General features: G+C 53.7%; 1 protein-coding gene across 3 annotated transcripts; it reads left to right on the top strand.

Annotated features, from left to right (window-relative positions):
- The first annotated feature begins 2,645 nt into the window (after positions 1 to 2,645).
- On the top strand, positions 2,646 to 15,128 carry KAZALD1 (Kazal type serine peptidase inhibitor domain 1). 3 transcript variants are annotated; one of them, XM_082425450.1, is made up of 6 exons: positions 2,646 to 7,510; positions 8,655 to 8,694; positions 9,102 to 9,667; positions 10,817 to 10,977; positions 11,058 to 11,205; positions 11,390 to 15,128. In XM_082425450.1, exons 3-6 carry the CDS (start codon positions 9,154 to 9,156, stop codon positions 11,482 to 11,484), a joined length of 918 nt encoding a protein of 305 aa, XP_082281576.1. In that variant the 5' UTR covers positions 2,646 to 7,510; positions 8,655 to 8,694; positions 9,102 to 9,153; the 3' UTR covers positions 11,485 to 15,128. The 3 variants fall into 3 exon arrangements, 2 of the variants coding, with proteins under 2 accessions (XP_082281576.1, XP_082281577.1); XM_082425451.1 differs by having other exon boundaries at positions 2,646 to 7,757; XR_014253547.1 differs by lacking the exon at positions 2,646 to 7,510 and having other exon boundaries at positions 8,543 to 8,694; positions 11,390 to 13,501; positions 13,881 to 15,128.
- The last annotated feature ends 5,922 nt before the right edge of the window (positions 15,129 to 21,050 follow it).

Here is a 21,050-nt window from a genome sequence, read left to right as displayed (position 1 = left end):
CGCTCCGCCAGGGACCCGCTCCTGGCGGTGATGAAGAGGCCCATTAGCCGCTTCTACCTTTAGGGCGGACTGGGCCGCTCTCCCCACCTCCCAATTAGGACATTAGAAACCGTCAACCAAGATTAATAGTTGCCCGGCTCCGGGGCAGGGAGATGAGCCCAGATACGGCTGCAGCGCCGCTCGCTCCGCGCCGGGCCAAACTTGTGCGGGCCGGGCGCACCACCCGCCGCCGCCATCCCTCCTTCCACCTCCTTTTCCGCCCCCAGGCGTCCCTGAGGCTATCGGGTGAGTCCCACAGTGGGGTCAGGAGTGTCAGAGACCGGAATTCTAGGCCCTGCTCTGTCTCGGACCCGGGCTTGTTCTGAGGCTAGGCGAGTAGGGGAGGCAGGTGCACCCTCTTCAGGGGTCTCCCCCACCTCCCCCACGGTTTGATTGAAGGATTTCTGATCTTAAATGATGGACTGACCTTCGCTTTCTCGGAGAGGCTTCCTTGACCCCCTCTCCGCCAAGTCAATTCCTTTTCTTATTCTTGCTCATTTCCCCGTGTCATATTTTTCAGTATATGTACCATATGTGTGCTTTTACCTTTATCTGTGTGATTATATTATTGTCTGTCTCCCCCACTGGACTGGGGGCTCCAGGGGGAAGGGACCATCGCTTTGCTCACCATGGGCTCTGGAGCACCTTCAGTAATTGTGTGTTGAATGGATGAGTGGGCAACAGGTTTGTTCCCTGTGTTTTTTATTGAAATATCTGTTTCCTATGTAAACTCCCCCACTACCTTCTTAAGCACCCTCACAGCACCTGCACTCTTTCTTCTAATTTGTATTATAATTGTAACTTATTTCTGTAATTATCAGTTTGATGTTTTCTCTCCCTTGAGGTCATAGTTCCTGGAGGACAGGCAGGAGCTGGGCACACAGCTGCCTGCCAGCTGGGAGCTCAGCACTTAGTCGTCAGATTATGGTGCCTGAGGACTCAAGAGCTTTAGAGCTCTTCCAACTCCATTCTTTTGAGGATTCCGTGGCCTAGAGAGGCAAAGTGCTTGCCTGAGGTCACACAACCAACTAGAAGCAGAGCCAGGATGAAAACAACTCTTCTCTCCAACGCACTGTGATTTTTCTCCAAAGGTCACATCATCTGGGATCCTGAGGAAGCCCCTTCTGAATTCTGAGGTTTCTAAGCGTTGAGGAATCTGTGGGGTGGTCCCAGGTGTCTCTTCCTTGGTGATAGTGGTCACCCAGAACTAAGCCTTTCCCCCTTCCTCCAGGGGTTTGGGCCCCAGATGCACCCTACACTCTGTGTCAACAGGGGCAAATTCTTTCCATTAAGTCTGGACTCTAGTTTCTCTTCCTTGGATGTAAAACAAGGGGACAAGGGGAGTCTCATCTCTCCAAGCCTGGAGAGTTGTGAACTCTCTGATCTTCCTCTCCCATCCCCACACCTACTCCCCACCCCTCAGCTCCAGGGGGGGAAATGACTTGGGGGCAGAAAATGAAGTCAACTACAGAGGAAGTACTAAGATGAGAGAGTGGGGGCCTGAGTTCTTCCTCCACCTCGTCACACCCCTCGTGTCACCTCTCTAGAATCCACACACGCTAGGCGGGAAGGGCGGGACTGGGTTTGGTGATGGAGACCAGATCGATACTTCACTAGGTTTTGAAGACCGCAGGCTTTCACCTTGCAGATAATGGGGTGAGCGGCGGTAAACTCTCACAGACAGAAAGGGCTCCCCCGGCCTTAATGAGATAATCAATACTTGTTCTCGGCTTAATTTCCATCTAATTGCTCTTTAACGACGCCGGATAATGGGCTGCCTCCTGTGAGGAGAGAGCTGGCTGGGAATCCGACCCGCCTCGGACTCCCGCCCGTCCTCCCGTGGGCGAGGTGCCCTCGCTCAGGTGGGATGGGGGCGCACCCCGCTGCCCCGGCGGGGCTGGAGCTCCCTCCGCCGGCCTCCTCGCCCGGCGCTGCCACCTGCCTGCGGCGTTCTCGGCCCTCGCAGGGGGCGCTCTGCGCCCTGGATGCGGGACCCCAGCCAAGCCGCCGGGGTCAGGGCTCCGGGCCACCCATCTGACTGGCCCGCGGAACCGCTCGGTGCCCTCGCCCCCTGACGGCGCCTCATCCTCCCTGCTACCCGCCGGGCCAGGCACGTTGCGGCCCAGCCCCCAGGCCGAGCTGAGGCGCCTCTGGACGCGACCTTTCCTCCTTTCCCTTCCTACCTCCACGCATTGCACGTGGCCGTGGTCCGGAGGCCTTGGGTAAATTGCTGTGTGTCTGCATCTAAGGAGGGCTCCGATGCTATTTTTCCCTGTGAGGTAGCTGGCTGCCTCCTGCAGAGGAGGCTTGCTGGTCACCACAGACCGACCACTCAAGCAAGGAGGGGAGAGGGACAAGAATGAGGAAGGCTGGGGTGGGACCCCTAGGCCCTATGGCTCAGGGGCTCACACTGCCCCCCAGCTCAGAGAACCACCTCATTTCCAGTCACCATCCCCTCCACCCCAGCCACCTATAGCCAGGAAGATTCCTGCCAACACTAGCAGTTCAGGTATCAGCTGTAATGCCTGTCACCTCCCACCCGCCTGTCTCAGCACTAGGAGCAGCTGGAGGTTCTCCCCAAGGCCTCTAACAGGGGACTGACCTGCCTTCCCCCTACCACCTCCCCAGAAGCCCCAGCTCATCTCTGTTGTCTTCTCTTGATGCCAGCCCTGAAGCACTTTGGCCTCAGATGCCCAGATGCTGTGACCAACGAGGTTCCCCACCACCTCCCCACCTCCTGATCTGCCGTCTGGGCACACACTCACCTGCATTTCTACAGTTTGGCTCCTGAATATAGGGTGTTTAAATTATAAAACACCAGCTGCAGTTCTGGCTCCAGCTGCACTGGAGTTAGGCTGACAAAGATACAGCGATATCGTCAGGATAACGAACATGATGGTTAGAATCGGGCCTTGGATGTTGGCAGCCCCAGGTTCAAGTCTTGGCTCTGTTGTTTACTGGTCAGTGTGACAGTGGGCAAATTTACCTACAGGTCTGAACCTCAGTTTTCTCATTTAAAAAATAAGGTTAATAATACTACCTTTGTAAGTTTGAAATAAGCTGATGTATGTAAATTGCTTGCCACAGTGCCTGGCACACTGGAACCATTTGATAAGGGGTAGCTATTGTTATTGTATGTTAGAGCTGAAGGAACCATCTAGTTCAAGGATCATAAACTCAAAGGCCACATGGGCCAGCAAGAATCTTTCTTATAAATTTATTTACTTATTTATTTTTGGCTGCGTTGGGCCTTCCTTGCTGCGTGCTGCGCGCGGGCTTTGTCTAGTTGCGGGAAGCAGGGGCTACTCTTCATTGTGGTGCACGGACTTCTCATTGGGTGGCTTGTTGCGGAGCACGGGCTCTAGGCACGCGGGCTTCAGTAGTTGTGGTAGGTGGGCTCAGTAGTTGTGGCTTGTGGGCTCTAGAGCACAGGCTCAGTAGTTGTGGTGCACAGGCATTGTTGCTCCGTGGCATGTGGGACCTTCCCAGACCAGGGCTCGAACCCGTGTCCCCTGCATTGGCAGGCAGATTCTTAACCACTGAGCCACCAGGGAAGCCCAGCCAGCAGGACTCTTATATGAGGGAAGTAAGCCTGGTTGGGACTGCGGTGAGCTGGAGAGGGCCAGCCCTGCCTGAAACAGCAGCCAATGCTCATCTTCAATGGTTGCAGGGTGGACTAGATTCCCTGGGTTTTCTTTTTTTTTTTTCCCAAAAAATCTGACAGCACTAGGAGCTTAGATATTAGCTCAAACTTTTCTCACTTCCTTATCTCAGCACTAGGAGCAGCTGGGGGCTCTCCCTTAGGCCTCTCTGAACATCCTGGCCTAATGACCCCAGCACCTAAATTCTGGATTTTTATATAAAATTTCTCATTATTTAAATATTGGCAATTAAGAAAAAACCCCACTGTGCCAAATACAACATGTTTGAAGGCTGAATTCATCCTCGTTTCTCAGAACAAACTGAGGTTCAGATGGGTCACAGCTGCTGGCAAAGCTGACTGGAAGCCTGGATTCTATGTTAAAATAAGAACTTCTCGGAGGCCCTTCTTAGACTGTGGGGCGTTTTAAGTTGCCTCCCACTGCAGTACCGCCTGCTTTGCAGACAGCACCCAGCAGCTGGGCCAGTGTTAGCACTTGACAGTTCCCAACTCACAAGACTGATATATGGCAGCCTTCGCTCTTGTGATAAATCCAAATTCTTTAAAAATGTTGTAGAGGGCAGTGTGACAGCAAGTCAAGTCCCAGGACCCCAAAGATTTCAGTCCCTTAACTTAAAGCACCATATTTCTACACAATTCTTGAGTTGAGCTCAACTTCCGTGTGATTCTACTCAACAAATTCCCCACTGGGGTGTCCCCCAGTCAGGGGACAGAGCCAGCAGCAGGCTTGCCAGGACTAGTTCACCTTATCGTCATCTTTTGGTACCTCTCTTCATGTATCTTACTCCTGGGGAAAATGGTGGAAAATACACGAAGGAATTGGGGATTTGTGAGGCTGTGCATATCGACACGTAAGGTTTGTGGACTTTTTTTTCTTTTTTAAGGTTTATGGACTCAATAACATGCTCAAAGGTTTATGCTGAGCCTCATGTTTCTTCTTTCTAGCCCATGTTCTTTCTAACATGTTTGTTCTGATAGTACCGAATTGCCCATACTGAACAGAGATGGCAGTTGTTCTCTGCTCAGCATTATACTTACCATACTCTGATGCTCTCCTGGAGTCCAGGATTCTCTGTGTGATTTGGTTGCCTAAACACCAAGTAGTTCCTGGCTTACTGTTAAGTTCTCTCTATTTTCCATCAGCCCTTGGGAAAGCATCCCACCATTTTTTCCTTGGAATTCTAGCATACATTTCCCAGCTTCTTCCTTGGCTTCAGGGAAACAGCCAGCTCAGGAGAGTCTTGGATATTAACCTATTGCCCAACTCCCCACAGAAGCCAACGCTAAACTGTGTTATGTCTTAAGAGCAAAGGTTGAAAGTGGAATGTAAGCAAGGATACTGTCACTAACAAATGTGGTTTGGGGTCCAAGAACTTTTCCTGGTCCATATGGTCTTGATGGGGCTCTCAGACGGAAGGCCTCCTCCCTCTACAGTGGTTATCTTAATTTTGATTCCCCAGAAAGCAGAGCCTAAGACAGGGATTGTTTGGGAGGTTATCCCAGAAAACACAGTGAAGGAGAGGGGAAGTGAGAAAAGGGAGGAAAAGTAAATAAAAGGTGCATCAGTGAGGGGGAGCCCTTCTGCAAGCCTGGAGAGAATACAGCACAGAATTATTCCACTGAAAGGAAAGGAAGCAGGGGTATTTATCCTCCAACTCCTGGGCCTCGCTGGCTACGGCTTGCTCCTGAGTTAACTCTGTGGCATTTTTAGACTGCCCTGCTAGCTGAGTTCACTCTAGGGGCCAGAGGACTCCCTCAGGTAAAGAGACCCATGAGATGGTACAGGAACTGTCTGCAGGTAACATTTGGGGTGGTCAATGGTAAATGGGTGGGGCATCGACTGCACCTGCTGCAGGGGAGACACGCTCTAGGCTGGTCAGGCCTCAGCCACGTAATTAATTCCTGTTGAGCACATCACCCCAGCAGAGTCAATAACATATTTCCCTGCAATTTGATGTACTGATGCTTTTTCTGGGAGCCATAAGTATAACGTAGGCTGGAGCTGCTTATGGAGTTCACCAATTTGTCGTAGTAGGTAGCTACAAGGTATTCCATCTTAATTATTTATGTTGAGACTTTTTTGACTTAACTGATTCTAATGTTCACTGGAAGCACAAATTCCTCTGTATCCATTTCTAACGGGTCAATCTGGACCATCTACTTCACTTCTGCTTTTTCCAAAGTTGCAACCCTATAATTTTCACTAGTTGTGTCAAAATAGGGTTCAAGAAGTGACAGGTTAGAATGTGTGGGTCCTCCCAAGTAATTTCTTACCAGACTGATCCTTTATGCTGTGTTTCATCTTATGTTGTTCATTTGTCTAGGACACATTTCATTCTGTCATTATATTTAACAATTATCTCATGAGTCAGTGGCTGAAAGAAAGTAAAGGTATGATAACCGTGAACTCCAGGCTATGGTTCACAGTGGAAAGCAAACTATATTCTATACCCCATTCCTTCTTCAGTACAAGCATCTACAGGAAAGAGTAAGGAGAGGAAAGAGGCAGGATTATCTGTTCTTCAACAAATTTTAACTTCACCCTCCTCACCTGAATCTAGTCTCCCTCATGCCGATGCAAAGGATGCTGCCACCTGGCTTCTTTCCTTGCAGTAGTCACATCATCTGAATTAAGAGAATCCTTTTCCTGTGGCCCAACAGTTTTGCATGATCCGGTCAAACTGAGTCAACATTTTCAAAGTATGAGTATGAAAATTTATTAAATTTATTTATTTATTTACTATTTACGATGCGAATAGATGTTACTGAATGTGTTTTGGAGCCTTAGTGGATAAAGTGTCAGATGATGGGGATCTGGGAAAGTATCTAAACTTTCAAATTGTGTCTTATGCAAAAAATTCCCTTCTAAACGTATTTTTACAATATGTGGAGTTTTCCTGAAACAAATCTTTACTTAATAAAAGAAGATCTCCTGTAGAGTCAACAACTTCGGTGCCTACTGTATGCATGGTCCTGTTCTCGTCACCAACCGCAAGACCACCAGAGGGCGCTCGTTCCCTGTCTAGCCAGCCTTCGTCCGCGACTCCGAAAATCCACGTTAAACTTGACTTTTACACTCAGGAAAAGTCTTTCACATTTAATCCACAAATATTTACCGACAATTTACTGTGCTGCCAAGAGAGGGGCTAGGTTCACAAGATACAGTGGTGAGTTAGTCACAATTCCTAATACCAGACGCAAAGAGCACAGCAGAGACTGAAAGTAAACAACCGGCTACAACAAGGTGGCTAAGTGAAGAGTTTCTAGATCTGTTGAGTTTGTTATTTAAATATTGGCTCCTGGTTTTAGAAGCCGGTAACAATTCATTAAGAGATCCCGTATTGCTTCCGCTCTGTAACCCGGACATCGATCTCAGCCCTCATGGTACTTTGTAAACTAGAGCCAGAGACCTGTCCTTGGGTGGCTCCATTAGTCAGCTCCGCAATTTCAAGTCCCCCATCCCCCTTTTTTTTCAGGGCTTCCCGCAGTTCTCTTACAGTTCACTTCTGCCCCAGGTCGACACTCTCAGTTGCCCCCCAGGGCCAAGGACAAGGAATTACCCACAACTATCAGCCTTACCGGGCTCCACCCATTCTTTTTCCGATTTAAAACCCGCGGGCTTTTCCTGTTCTGAATTCCTAGACTTCCTTCCTGTTTTGACTCTCGCGACAGTTACGAGACCTCGCGTGAAGTTTGCTTCCCTTCAGTCTTCTGCGTTTTAGAGACTAGGGTGACTGTGTATCTGGTTACGCCCACCTCAGTAGAGCCCTTCGAGGGAACCCCTAAATGAAGGAGCTTGGCTGCGTTCAGGTCAGGAGAGAGCGTCTCTGACCGCTTCCGAGAGCTCGACTTCCCCCGGCACCCGGTGCGCATGCGGAGCCAGTCCTCCTGGGCGGTCCAGAGGCCGAGGCCCGGCCCCCAACCTCGCGGTTGATGGAGAGGCCAGTGTCCAACCCGGGCCAGGTCCTTCCGGACCGAGCCTGACTGAATAATGTCCCCTCCCTGGCTGCAAAGCTCAGTCTCCGCCCCCTACAAACTGGACTGCAGCGCGGTTTCTGTAAGCCGCTGAGGGCAGGCCGGGGCGGGGCCTGGAAGGCCCCCGGTACGGAGGAGGGCGGGCCTCCAGGAATGTTCTCCTCCCCGCCCCCAGCCCAAAGTGCCACGGTGGCGCCGGTGGCGGCCTCGAGACCGAATGCCTCTGGCCCTAACGGCCTAGCAACCATAACCTGTAATTCTGACCCGGAGCGCTGCCCACTGGGGAGGCGCCCCGCCCACCTCTCCCAGCGGCCGCCGGTCGGCTGGGACCTCTATAATCAACCGGCTCCTCCTCGGGTTGAAGCACCTGCCGGATGTGGGGAGGGAGGAGGAGGCCAGATGTGAGGAGGCAGAAGTAAACGCCGAGTCTCTGGTCCGCGACTTGGTGGGGAAGCGGGGTGGACAAGCCTGCAATCGTCCCTGGGCTGCGGGGAGACGTTGGTTGGCTCTGCCCTGCAGGAGCGCCCGACTTGGCACAAGAATTCCTACCTCCTTGTCATTTTGCAGCTGCTCTAGCGGATGGGACTGTAAAGTCAGATGGGACAGGGCCTAGCCTTTCAACCAACTCTAACTTCCCAGCTACCCCCGACCCTCCCATCCCCTACTCCGAACCCGCACTCCACCCCATCTCTAGTCCTTTCCCAGCTTGGGTGTCCGGTTACTGCTGTTCTGTTCTTACTGTGAGTTTGGACCAGGCTAGGGGGAAGTGGCCCAGGAGGGTCCCGTGCGGCTGCATAAAATTGGCAGCTTCAGAACTAGGGGAGGGGGTGGGGTATGCAACGTCGAGGGGCGGGGAGAGGGGGCGGAGGAGCTGCTCTCTGAGTGCAAGTCCGTGGACTCTGTCAGAGATTCTCAAGTCGAAGCAGAGGTGGCTGGCGGGCCCACCCGATTCCTTTCCACTGCCTGCTTTTTCGGACAGGAGTCACGGCTGCTCTGAGGGGCATAGTCCCGGACACCAGGTGAGCGCTCTGGGCCCCAGGGCATCACCCCACCCCCACCCCAACACACACACCCTCCCCCGCCCCACCCCCTTTCCACCCTTATTAACAACTCCTTCCTCCTGGGACCATCCATTCCCACCCATCTCTAGGGCAGGAAGCTTCGAAGTTGGATGGTTTGTGGTGGTGGTGGTAGTAGTGGTGGTGCGGGCGTGTGCTTGAGCTTTATCACTCCCTCCTCTCACCTCTCCCCAACCCCCAAGAACAGCCCAATCACTTACCACCCAGCGTAACTGGATGACCCCTCCTATGACCCTTCGACACTTGACTCCAAGGTAGCAGGGGAGGGGGCAGTGCTAGGGTCCAAGTTGGTACGAGTAACAAGGAGGTTGCTTCTGACCTCCTGACCTGGTTTCCCTCCCCGGCAGGGTGCCACGCACGCGCTGAAGCCCCTAGTGCTCTCAAGGCTTCCAGCTAATCATGCCCCAGCCGCCCGCAGCTGCCTTGCCGCTGCCCGTGCTGCTGCTGCTGCTGCTACTCCTGGTGGTGCGGACGCCGTCCCCGGCTGGCGCGCGGCCATCCCTAGGCCCCGATTACCTGCGGCGCGGCTGGCTACGGCTGCTGGCGGAGGGCGAGGGCTGCGCTCCCTGCCGGCCAGAAGAGTGCGCCTCGCCGCGGGGCTGCCTGGCCGGCCGGGTGCGCGACGCGTGCGGCTGCTGTTGGGAATGCGCCAATCTCGAGGGCCAGCTCTGCGACCTGGACCCCAGTGCCCACTTCTATGGGCGCTGCGGCGAGCAGCTTGAGTGCCAGTTGGACGCTGGTGGCGACCTGAGCCGCGGAGAGGTGCCCGAGCCGCTGTGTGCCTGCCGCTCGCAGCGCCCTCTCTGCGGTTCCGACGGCCGCACCTACGCTCAGATCTGCCGCCTGCAGGAGGCGGCCCGCGCTCGGCCGGACGCCAACCTCACCGTGGCGCACCCAGGGCCCTGCGAATCGGGTACGCACGGCCCGCGACCCCGACCCCCGGCACTTGGGTTTCCTCAAGGCGCTGCTCCTCGGTCCCCGACGGCGTTGGTCTCTGGCCAGCGGAGCGAAATAGATGACGCCAGGGAGGCCTCGAGTCCATTATAAGAGTTTGCTCTCGGGGCTGGTCCGCAGAAGCCATGCCTGAAGGTGCGGGCCCGGAGCTTTGTCAATAAGCAGCGTGCGCTGGGGCGCGTGAAAGCTCCAGACCCGGCTGGCAGAGACCAACCCTCTGAGAGAGCAGGCACATAGCCAACGCTTGGCCTCAAAATTGAGAGAGTGAAGAGAGACTCTCAGACTTTGCCCAGACCACTAGAATTCAGGCAGGGAAACTTGGGTTCCTGTGAGATGCAATCAGGTTTCGTTTGGGCGGCTCCGTAGAGCCAGTGCTTAGTTAACCTAGTCTCCGGGCCTCTTCCCGCGCTCCCCTTTCCTCTGCGTTTAGGGTTTAGTGGAGCAGGGGCGCTTTTCTAGCTCCTCCTCCCCCATCCCAGCGGGCTGAGGGCTATTCAAGCCTCAAGTTTTCTTTGGCAGCTCTAGTAACCTTCACTTCCTGAGCCCCTTTGAGGGGTCTAGCTTGGCTGGGGCTGCTGGGAAAATAAACGCTCTGCGGGAGGGTCCCCCCCCCCCGCGACCCCAGGCTTTCTGCCTGCTGCCCAGATTGATTTCAGTGTCCTTGCCTTTGCCACGTGGACTGCCCCCCCCTCCAGGGTGGTGTGGGGGAAGGGCTGATCTTCAGGCCTTTGGCAGCAGGACCTGGTTAGAGAAGGGGGAGGGTGTGGGGGAGGGAGGTGTTGCTTACAAGTCCAGCAGGGTAGGGGCCTAGAGGGTGGAATGAGGACAGGGGAGCAATCAGGGACAGAGTGTGGTTGCCAAGCTGAGGTGTGGGTCTCTCTGTGCTTGTTTGTGCATCTTGTCTGCCTGTGCATTTCCGTCGCTGTGTTCCCACCCTTGTGTGTACCTGCAGCTACATTTGTGTATGTGTCATGTCATGTTTATGGATGTGTATTTACTTCAGCATATATGTGTTCCCTCACAAACACATTCAAAATGGTTTGTATATGGAGTCCTTGCTAGGCTGGATGTGCCATCCTGTTCTTAGGCCTCCTATCTCCACCCCCAGAGCCCCAGATTGTGTCACATCCATATGACATTTGGAACGTGACGGGGCAGGATGTGATCTTTGGCTGTGAAGTGTTTGCCTACCCCATGGCTTCCATCGAGTGGAGAAAGGACGGCTTGGACATTCAGCTGCCAGGGGATGACCCCCACATCTCTGTGCAGGTAGGGACAGGGAGCAGAGGCCTCCCCGGGGCAGCCCACGGTCCCCCTAGAACGATGCTGCTGACTCCTCCTGGCTCCAGTTTAGGGGTGGACCCCAGAGGTTTGAGGTGACGGGCTGGCTGCAGATCCAGGCTGTGCGTCCTAGCGATGAGGGCATCTACCGCTGCCTGGCCCGCAATGCCCTCGGCCAGGTTGAGGCCCCAGCTAGCCTGACAGTGCTCACACTGGGTAAGGGAGAGCCCTGAGCTCTGGGGGCTGGGGGAAGGTGGTGGATTCATGCCCTTGAATGTGTGTCCATGTGTGTATATGCATGTGGGTACACACACAAGCATGGCTTTCTCACAGACTGGGATACATGGGCACTGACAGCCCTCTTTCCTTTTCTCTCTCCTTTGTCCCCATGTGTTTGCAGACCAGCTGAACTCCACAGGCATCCCCCAGCTGTCATTCCTGCACCTGTTTCCTGAGAAGGAGGCTGAGAGTGAAGAGGCCGAGGATTACTACTAGGTCCAGAGCCGTGGCCCATGGGGGTGGGTGAGTGGGGATAGTTTTCAACCCTGCTCTTGAAAAGATCTGGAAAGGGGGAGCAGGGCCCCTTCACAGATTGCTTTAATGCCCTTAGTAGGGGAGATGTGATGGTGGTGGGAGAGACAAAAGTTGGAGGGTAAGGAGAGAGGCAGAGACTAGGGGAGGTGGGATGCAGAGGGGCCCATGCAGGAGGTGCTCTGGCCAGGACAGTCTCCTGTGTGGACCAACCAGGCATTAGGCAATAGCTGCCTGCTGGTCTCTAGGCTGAGTGGGGGGTGGGCGGTAGGGGTGGGGAGCTGACACAAAGGGGTGCAGACACCAGGATCCTCTACTTTCCAGCAGCCCTCCCTCCAGCTCTGCTCAGCTAGTCTTCTGACTGCCCTTCTGCACAGCTCCTGCTGTTATTTTCCTAGTCCCCAGTCTTTGCCTAACCTCAGTCTACCCTTTCTCGAAACTCACCTTCTAGAAAATTTCCCTCTTTCTAAGTCCCAATTGCACGTACTAACTGCAATCCTCTTTGCTGTTTGCCATCTGCTGTCCAGGAAGGCACGATGGAGCGTGGTTTAGCTCAGTGCAGTAAGATGGGCATTTGGGCATGTCTGATTTTCCTGTCATTCTGGGAACTCCATGAGGGCAGTACCATATATTATACCACTTTGTACTGGACGATGCCTAGCACAAGACTAGGCACAGTAGGCACGCAATAAAGATTTATGAACAAACTGAGACAGATGGTTCATGCAGATTTGCACACAGAGACCGCATTTCTCCGGGAGGCCTCCCAGGGTAGTAGGACTCTGGCTTCCAGAAGCTGTAGGTCCTGCTCTCTAAGCACATGCCTGCCAGATGTAGAGGAAGCTTGAGCTGGGGCCTCCCACCGCCCCAGGCAGGAAGGTTGGAGCCATCTGGTTGGGAGGGAGGGTATCCCCCCAGTCTGCACTCCATTGGGGCAGGTCTAGAGATAGATTGCCTGCCCCTCTGTCCCCTCCCCAGGCAGAGTGAGAAACCAGATCTATGTGGGTAGGACCCAGTATGAAAGCATAAACTGGATGGAGGAGGGGAGAAGTTTGGTCACATGTATGGGCCGCACCCTAGGATTTCCCTACGAAGCCGCCCATTTCCCAGACGAACCCAGACAAAATCATGGTAAGCTTGTTTTCTCGTCTGCCCCAACTGTGACATGTCTTCTCTGGCTGGAGGTCCCTCACAGCGCCGTACTGTTTCGCTCCCGAAATCTCTCTCCACATTCCCCTGACCTAGCCCAGGGACACTGGTGAGGCGTAGTGTTGTTTATTGACTGACTAAAGGAGAAAATGAAAGCTAAGTTGGCGAGGCCAAGACCCCCGTTTGTGGGTGTCGAAGGCCTCCTACGCGCCTGGGTTCCACCTGAAGCCTGACGCCACACAACGGGAGAAGTCGCAGTTGGCTCGGTGTCTGAGCTTGTCCTCTGGGGCCCAACGCAGGGAGCCCGGCCTCTTGGGAGGGGCGTGGCCCGGACCCCAACCCAAGGGCTTGGCTGCCCCTCCCGCAGAACCTCAGGACTCGTCGAGAGGCTAAGCCAGAGGACGGCTCTCGTTGCCGAGTCCTGGCTGGAGTCCGGAGTTTCCAGGAGCAGCACTCAACAGCTCGAGCGGGTTGGATACTTGGGGCGAATTCTAAGTCGACCGCGAAAGTAGGGATAGGGATGTGAGCGGTATGGTGGGGGCAGGAGAGTCAGGCCGTTCAGCGTCCGGCCCAGAAGGAGGTCTGCTCTGCGCTGAAAGAGGGGACTGAGGGGACTGGGGTCTGGATCCCGCAGCAGCCAGGGAATCCGCCCCTAACTTGTTCTTCGCTGGCGACTCCCAGCCAGCTGGGCTCGAAGGCGCCCCCTGGCGGGCCCATCGATCCTACCGCGCCCACGTGCAGAGCAGAGGCTCCGCACGATCCTAGAGGGTCACACGCGTCCCCCAGAACCCGTACTCCTCCATCACTTTTGCAGACTTTACAGGATGTTCAGGTACAGCCTCCTTATAGCCTCAGTTTCTCCCTCCGCGGTGCTGCAGGTTCAGGCCCCACAGCCTTGAATAGGAGGAACCCCTGCTGTGCACCCCCCCCCCACCTGCTCCAGCGGACCGGCTTTAATAACGTCGCTGGAAAGTGACACGCGATTTATTATTAAAGAATTTCTGGGACGGGAAAGGTTTAATAAATGCGCTGCAATGCCGAGGATTATTCACCGCAAATAAATGAGAGTGCGGGCGGCGTTTTAATAAATAATTTCCCGCCGCTCCCGGGGGAGGAGAGGGGAGGTGGAGGGGGAAGCCGAGATGCTGCCAGAACTCCCGGCTTCGCCTCCCCACGGGGTTTCCAAGCCTTCCTCGCGTTTTTCGTCCTAGGTTGCTCACACCCGACGTATGAGGTTCCAGTAGAGCTGACTCGCAGTGGTCTAGGTCTGGAGGCAGGAGAGGCTCTGCCCCATCCTACTTCCCCCATCTCCGGGATTTTAAGTAGTTTGCCTAAGATGAGCAAATGCGCTTCCTTTGAGCTCTGAAGTCAAGACTGGACCGGGGCAGGAAGGGTTAAACCGGGACCAGCCGCTCCCAGGCCGAGGGTACTAAATCCCAGGGCCTAGCCACTTTCCTCCCAGCTTTTGGCTGACCCGGCTGGGCGTCCCAGGCAGGATGTGGGGAGTAAGCCGCCAAAGGGGGCTGTGTGTACCGGTGCATAGGTGCTACAAGTGTCCAAATGACCCCGACTCACTCCTTGGGCCATTATGGGGAATAGGGCCACTGAAGCCGGTTGCTCCTTGTTAGTTCGAAGGCTTCAAGGAAGGGTCCTTGAGCCGCGCTGGTCTGAGTCGAGGGAGTCCAGGTGACGCCCAACCGCTAGCTCTTTGGTGAACGGGGTGTGTGTATGTGTGTGTGGATTTGAGGGCTGAGCAGAACTGGAGCCCCAAGGGGGAGTCCACTTCTCTAACAGAAGCCTGGAGGCCCAAGAGGATGAATCTGATTTCAGAGAGGGCAGAGATTGCAGGCTTTGGGCACCAAGGACAAGCCCATAAGTCTTGTAGGTAGGGGACAGGGCAGTGCCTGGGGTACACCGGCTCTGCAAGCTTTGGGCCTAGGCGGAGAGAGACATGTCTGGAGACACCTCTGGCAACACTTGGGAGAACAGGAAGTGGTGAAAGAGTGCCATCTGGTGGTTATTTCTGGTTGTAGCAGCCAAACCTGGGCTTAGGGTCTTGAGACAGTTAAATTGGAAAAATTTGAGTAAAAAGGTGCTTGATTTGTATTCATATATGTATGTGAATGTGCACATGTATATGTAGTATATATGTGATATCTATAATATGTTCATACTATTTATGTGTATGTGTGTCTACATGCACTGTGTACATGTATGTATATATATGTACATACATCAGAATATGTTATGTATGTAGATTATCTAAATGCAGGTATATGTATGTAGACAACCATGTAGGTACATATATGTATGTGTGTACATAAACACTGTATATATGGATGTGTTGTTATATGTGTATATAGCTGTATGTATACATTTATTTGCAAGTACCTGTTCTATTATTTGCCTTTCTTTCAACAAATATTTCTTTTTTAAAAAAATTCATTTTATTTATGTTATTTTTGGCTGTGTTGGGTCTTCGTTGCTGCGCGTGGGCTTTCTCTAGTTGAGGCGAGCAGGGGCTACTCTTCGTTGTGGTGCACAGGCTTCTCATTGCAGTGGCTTCTCTTGTTGCAGAGCACAGGCTCTAGGCACGCGGGTGTCAGTGGTTGTGGCATGTGGGCTCAGTAGTTGTGGCTTGTGAGCTCTAGAGCGCAGGCTCAGTAGTTGTGGTGTACAGGCTAAGTAGCTCCACGGCATGTGAGATCTTCCTGGACGAGGGCTCGAACCCGTGTCCCCTGTATTGGCAGGTGGATTCTTAACCACTGCGCCACCAGGGAAGTCCCCTTACATTCTATTCTAAGATGTGCATGTGAATTAATTATATACATGTATGTTTACAGGATTGTGTGTGCATGTATATGTGTATGTATGTATAACTCTGTTTACGTATATAGGTCCTGTCACCTAAGACTCTATTTCTAAGTGTGTAGGCAGCTGAGGGCAGAGGGAAAGAGGCTGGAGACATAGGCTGATTACCTCCTAGGATATGTTTTGGTTATTTCCTCAGCCCTCTGAATGACTAGGTTCTTTCTAAACAGGGAACAGCTAGGTATCCACTTAGAGTGATGGAATAGAATGTTAATGAAGATCAATTCTCACCTCTCTGCTCAAAGCAGAGCACCTTAGGAGGAAGGATGATGGGTTGGGGATGGGTGGGAATGGAGTCTGGGAAGCTGGGGGTAGGAATAGGTTCTTGGAGGGCAGTGGTGGGTGCATTTAGAGACTGGAAGAGATCCAGTCTGGGAGGTAGTGATGGAAGCTCTGGGACTCAGTTGCAGATAATGGGGGTGATTTGAGAACTCTTGGGGGAAGGATGAGCTGGTGGATAGCGATGGGGCCTGAGGGGAGTAATGAGGTCAGGATCAGGGATGGAGTTGGGAGGGTATGGAGGTAGAGGCTCTGGTGGCAAGGAAAACCAATCTTGGGATGGAATTTGGAGGCCAGCTCAGATGGAGTCATCCCTCCCTTTCTCCCACCCCTCCCTTCTCCATGCAGGGGCCCCTAATGTTCTTCTCTAGTCCTCTCTCCTCAAGCTGGGTCCCAGATGTGTGGGGGGCAGAGGAGAAGAGCTTAGGCTCCAGAGCTTGGCCTGGCTTAGGTGACTCACTGGTGGGCGAGGTGAGGCAGAACTCTCAGCACCACGGTCCCATGAAGCCCCGTCCCAGCCACCTGGCTCATTGCCTGCTCAGCTGCCGTTACCAGGTTCCAGTTTGGGCTCAGCCCAGGGGGTTCAAACAATGGTGACCTGGAAAAGATCACAGAACATACCCTCCCCTCACCACACACACATTCCTGGGACTGAACTGGGAAAAAGGTGCTTCTGGATCATTCCTTCCCTCCTTTTGCTAGATGTTCTCCAGACACAGTCAAGGCCAGAAGTCTTCAGGTGCCATCCTCACTCTTGGTCTGTGGTAACACCTCATTCCTGTCCCCTTCCTTCTCAGCCTCCTGTGCTGGACTACATCATCCTAAAACCAGGGTTTCTGTCCTTTCATTGCCTCTCCTCCCCTTCTTCAGTCCTTTTCTTCCCAGGGTTGAGATCTTAGGTCCCTGGACTGTGACCGCACTGGTTGAGGGCAGGGGGAGGGGCTGAAGATACAGGCTGGTTCCTGGCCTGCCTTTATTTTCGATATTTTCTCTGCTATCTGGGCAACTGAAAGCTCTCTGAAGAGGGTGAAGAGTTATGAAAATCAGTTTTGGTGACAAATGTTGCCCCACAATCAAGTTTCACCCTGTCCCCTTGGTGGGCAGCACCATGGGAGGCAGGATGGACTTTAGGGTACTGAAATGGGGTCATGAGAAGTGATGGGGTCTTCCAGGATGAGCGCTGAGAGCTCTAGGGACAATTACTTCCTGCCTCCCCTCTGTCCCCCCATCCCAACCCCAGATCACTAAAGCGGGGCTGGAGAAGGCCCCACAGGTCTTCTGGACTCAGCTGGCCCTCACAGGGGCCCAGGTTTTAACTCCCGGGGATCTCTAGGGGAAGTTGGTCTCTGAAGGGTAATGATAGGTCTTTGGGAACAGAACTGGGGGTCTGTGGTCAAGGATAGGCTGGAGAGGGGACATGAGCTTTTGTGGTACTGCTTTTTAAGTGCATACCTTGGGCAAGTTTCTAAGCTTTCCTTCTTCTGTGTCCTCCTCTGCAAAATAGTGATAAAACATCCTCTGTAAGGGTTGTGATAAGATTAGAGATCTTATAAGTAATGTGTCTGAAACACAATAGGTATTCAACAAATGGTCAATTTCACTGTCACTATTTCTAGGTGGGTGAGCTACATGGAGATGGGGCAGGGTACCTAGCATAGAGCTTCCTGCTGAAGTATGTGGGTAATTACAGTCTTGTGCCTGCCTGAAGGAGGCCTGAGAAATTGGGTCTTAGGAGGAGGGGAAGGGCTATGGCAAGGTGGGGATGGGTAGGGGCTGGGCTTCCAGAGAGCTTGGCAGCCTTTACCCTCACACACCCCCAACCCCCGCCCTCCTCAGGGAGCCCCTGTCAGAACCCAGGGCTCTAGCTCTGGGCTTGGAGGGAGGGGCATCCTCGAAACTCACTTCCATCCATCTCTTTTATCTGGGCTGCTGAAGGGCTGGAGCTCCAATGGGGCCTCTGATGGGGAACAGATACAGACCAGGCGGAAGCAGCCGGAACTGTGCTGAGCTGGAGCTGAGGACCAGGCCAGGGGGTCAGTGAAGACAGATAAAGCTCAGAGCAGCTGGGGACTCAGGAGACCCGTGGGGAGGGGCAGCAGGGGCTGAGGGCGGGCTGTGTCCTGGGAGGAGGCGAGGGCCGGAAGCTTCTGATGGGGATGATGTCCATCAAGGGCCTCAAATGGCCAGAGGAGGCCTTTAATGACTCTTTGGGAGGAGGGAAGGGGCAGAGCTCCCCCCCATCCCCAGATGTGGCTACCGGAAAGCCAGGGTGCCTGCCAAGCATGAAGGTTGGTCCCAGGGAGAACTTGAGCCTGAGAACAGGGGGACCTCAAGGTCCAGGCCAGAGGCAAGGCTTCTGGGGGCTGCCTTACCTTTAAGACGAAGATGGGGAAAAGGTTAGTAAGTGATTCTGCGATTTTAGTTCCTGTTTTAATTAACTTTGAAGGGCTTGGGGCCTCCCTGAACGACAGGGAGAGAAGCAGAGCATACGTTTATTTTCCTCTTTTTCCTTTTAAAGACAATTTTATTAAAACACTTTGTTTTCATTCTGGCTTGAACATGGGGCATTTAAATGGAAAAGTAATTATTTCACCTCGTTTGCTTATGGTGAGAGGAGAGTCAGGAAAGGGAGGGATGCCAGTGAGGGAACAGGCTGGCAGCTTTGGGCTGGCACATGCGTGCGTGCACATGCACAGGCCCTACAGACAGGCACACACAATCAGGCTCACACTCACAGCAGCATCAGTCACCACACAGAGCCCCTCACGCTGGCACACACTGTGTACCCACAGAAAGACACACCTCATCCACACCCTCCCAAATGCAGACACCTCAATACTTGCAAGCTCAGAGTATCCACACTCCTGAAGATACACTCCTTTACCACAGCCATACCTACAGGCAAAAGCTCCCTCTTCTACACAAACACTCCCAACACATTGTGTTCACAGTATAGGCCCCCTCACAGGTACCCACACACACCCCTTCCAAGCACTGGAGGTGTGAATGCATGCCCCCCCCCAACATACTTCTACTTCATCAAGTCTGTCGAGTTGTATCATCACCAGTACACACATGTTCAGACACACAATTCTCATTCTCAAACACACAAGTGCGGGAGTTCCTTGGTGGCATAGTGATTAGGATTCTGGGCTTTCATTTCCTTGGCCTGGGTTCAATCCTTGTTCGGGAAACTGAGATCCCGCAAGGCGGGAGGTGTGGCCAAACCAACCAACCAACCAACCAAACACACAAGCGCACCCTGACAAGGAGCCTAGCGATAAAGCTGGGGGTGAGGTGGAATGTTATCATGGAGAAGGAGAAGGAGTACTCTCCCTCTCATTGGGGTCCCTGGGTCCCCAGATCGACCTATCCCCCCAGGCTACTCCATGAGCCCATTTCTCTGTACCTGTAACATCCTCGGAACGGTCTCTCTCCCGACCTTGATTCCGGAGCCTCTGGGATGGAGTCCTCCCTTCCTCCCACCCGTTACCCACCCCAGGCGGGAGAAGGCCAACAGGTGTCCTGGGCTCAGCTGCCCCGGAGGGAACAGGGTTCTAATTCGGGTTTCCCCACCTCCCCCGCCCCCGCTCTCCCCTGCTGTGTGGACCGGCGTCAGAGGGGTTAAAACCTCGGTAGCGTGCCCCCCTCCACTCCCACCCCTGGCTGGTACGTCAAGGGCCGGGTTCTCGGGAGCCGTACCTGTACTTTGTCTTCATCTGTCACCGCTTCTGACAGTCAGATACATCTTGTGGGGGGGGGGGAGGGGGAGCAATAATTAACCTCTCCCGCCTAACACCCCGAATGCGGCTGCCTCTGCTGGCCGGCCGACCGGCCGCGCTCGCTGCAGGATCTGCGGGAGAGAAGAAAGGGGGAGGGAGGGGGAGGGAGGAGGAGGGAGGGGAAGGGAGGGGGTGGGAGGGGGAGGGGCGAAGAGAGAAAGCGGGAGAAACTAGAGAAGGGCGCTGAGAGGAAAGGCCCTGACATTTTTATTGCCCTGCCAACTTCTTTTCTGCACCCTTCTTTCCACTCTCTTCCTGGGGAATGGCTGGGAGTTGGGAGAGGTGATTAGAGGGACGGGAGAAAGCCAAGTGCACTCACAGACTCACCGCTTCCCCCTCCTATCTCAGGAGTTCGGGCCCCTCTTGAAGGCCTGGGGGCTGATTTGGGAGAACAGTGGTGTGAGGGAGAGTCCTTCATATACTAGCTTTGCACAGGGACAAGCAGGACGAAGAGAGTGTTGGGTGGTGTAGAGGGGGTGGGGGACGCCATGCTGGTGTTTTGCATTGATGGCAAATGACTAAAGCTTGTGTTAAGGATTAATTACTCTTCCAATCACTAAAGGGGGAGGGGTTTCATCTTATTCCCGCAAAAGGCAAGTGAGCCCAATGCCAAGGGGCTGTGGATGACAAGGACTCCAGATTTGGGGTGGGAGACAGAGGATGCTTCTAAAAAGTAAAGTAAGGCTCTGGGGGTCAGGGTGGCTGGACTCAGAGCTTGCACAGGAAGAAGACAAATTTGTCTTGGGCTGGGTCCTTGGATGAGGCAGGTGGGACTCAGGGTCAGGCAAGAATCACCTGCAGCCAAGGAGACGAACGTGAATATAGAGTATTCCCAGCAGTCAGACTGCTACGCGCTGGTGTTTGCCCAGGAAGAGGAGGGAAGCAGCCAGTACCATAAGAAGAGGTGTTGCTGTCACTGCTGGGCTCCGGGGGGTGCAGAGGGAAAGGACCCTGCCTGGCTCCTGGGCAGCCTGAAGGCCAAGAGATTCTAGCTTTTCCCATCTCTTTGAGAAGTTGATAGTCAAATATGTCATCTACCGTGTCTGAGAAATAGGACCTTTTCTCTGAGGTCCCTGATTGAGTTGTGGACACAGTGTAGTCCACAACTCAGGATCCCTGGTTCTCACCCTGGTTTTGCCACTAGCTAGCTGTGTGACAGAAGATAAGTCCTTTAACCTCTCTGGACTTCAGCTTTATCATTTATAAAGTGGCAGGGGTGGAGGTTGGGGGAGACTGTTGAGACAAACTCTAAAGACACTGTTGATACTCATGTCCTGTAATCTAAGATCTGAGGAACCTTAGCAGGCTCAGCTGTGCCCCCCACTGAGCCCCTTACACATTCTCTGAACTCCTCCCACCCCTGAGCAGCACATACACAACCCCAAAGGTGCATGTTCTCTTCCTCTCTCACACACACACACACACACACACACACACACACTCACTGCC

This window comes from Balaenoptera physalus (assembly GCF_965194825.1).
Source record: "Balaenoptera physalus genome assembly, chromosome: 14".
NCBI classification, from domain to species: Eukaryota; Metazoa; Chordata; class Mammalia; order Artiodactyla; family Balaenopteridae; genus Balaenoptera; species Balaenoptera physalus.
This window is presented reverse-complemented; position numbering and strand designations above follow the sequence as displayed.

Bases quoted from the DNA above. Each gene is read 5' to 3' on its own strand.
- KAZALD1 (XM_082425450.1), top strand. From the start codon at position 9,154: ATGCCCCAGCCGCCCGCAGCTGCCTTGCCGCTGCCCGTGCTGCTGCTG. The intron at 10,978-11,057 runs GTAGGGACAGGG...TCCTGGCTCCAG, and splicing joins ACCCCCACATCTCTGTGCAG to TTTAGGGGTGGACCCCAGAG. The intron at 11,206-11,389 runs GTAAGGGAGAGC...ATGTGTTTGCAG, and splicing joins CCTGACAGTGCTCACACTGG to ACCAGCTGAACTCCACAGGC.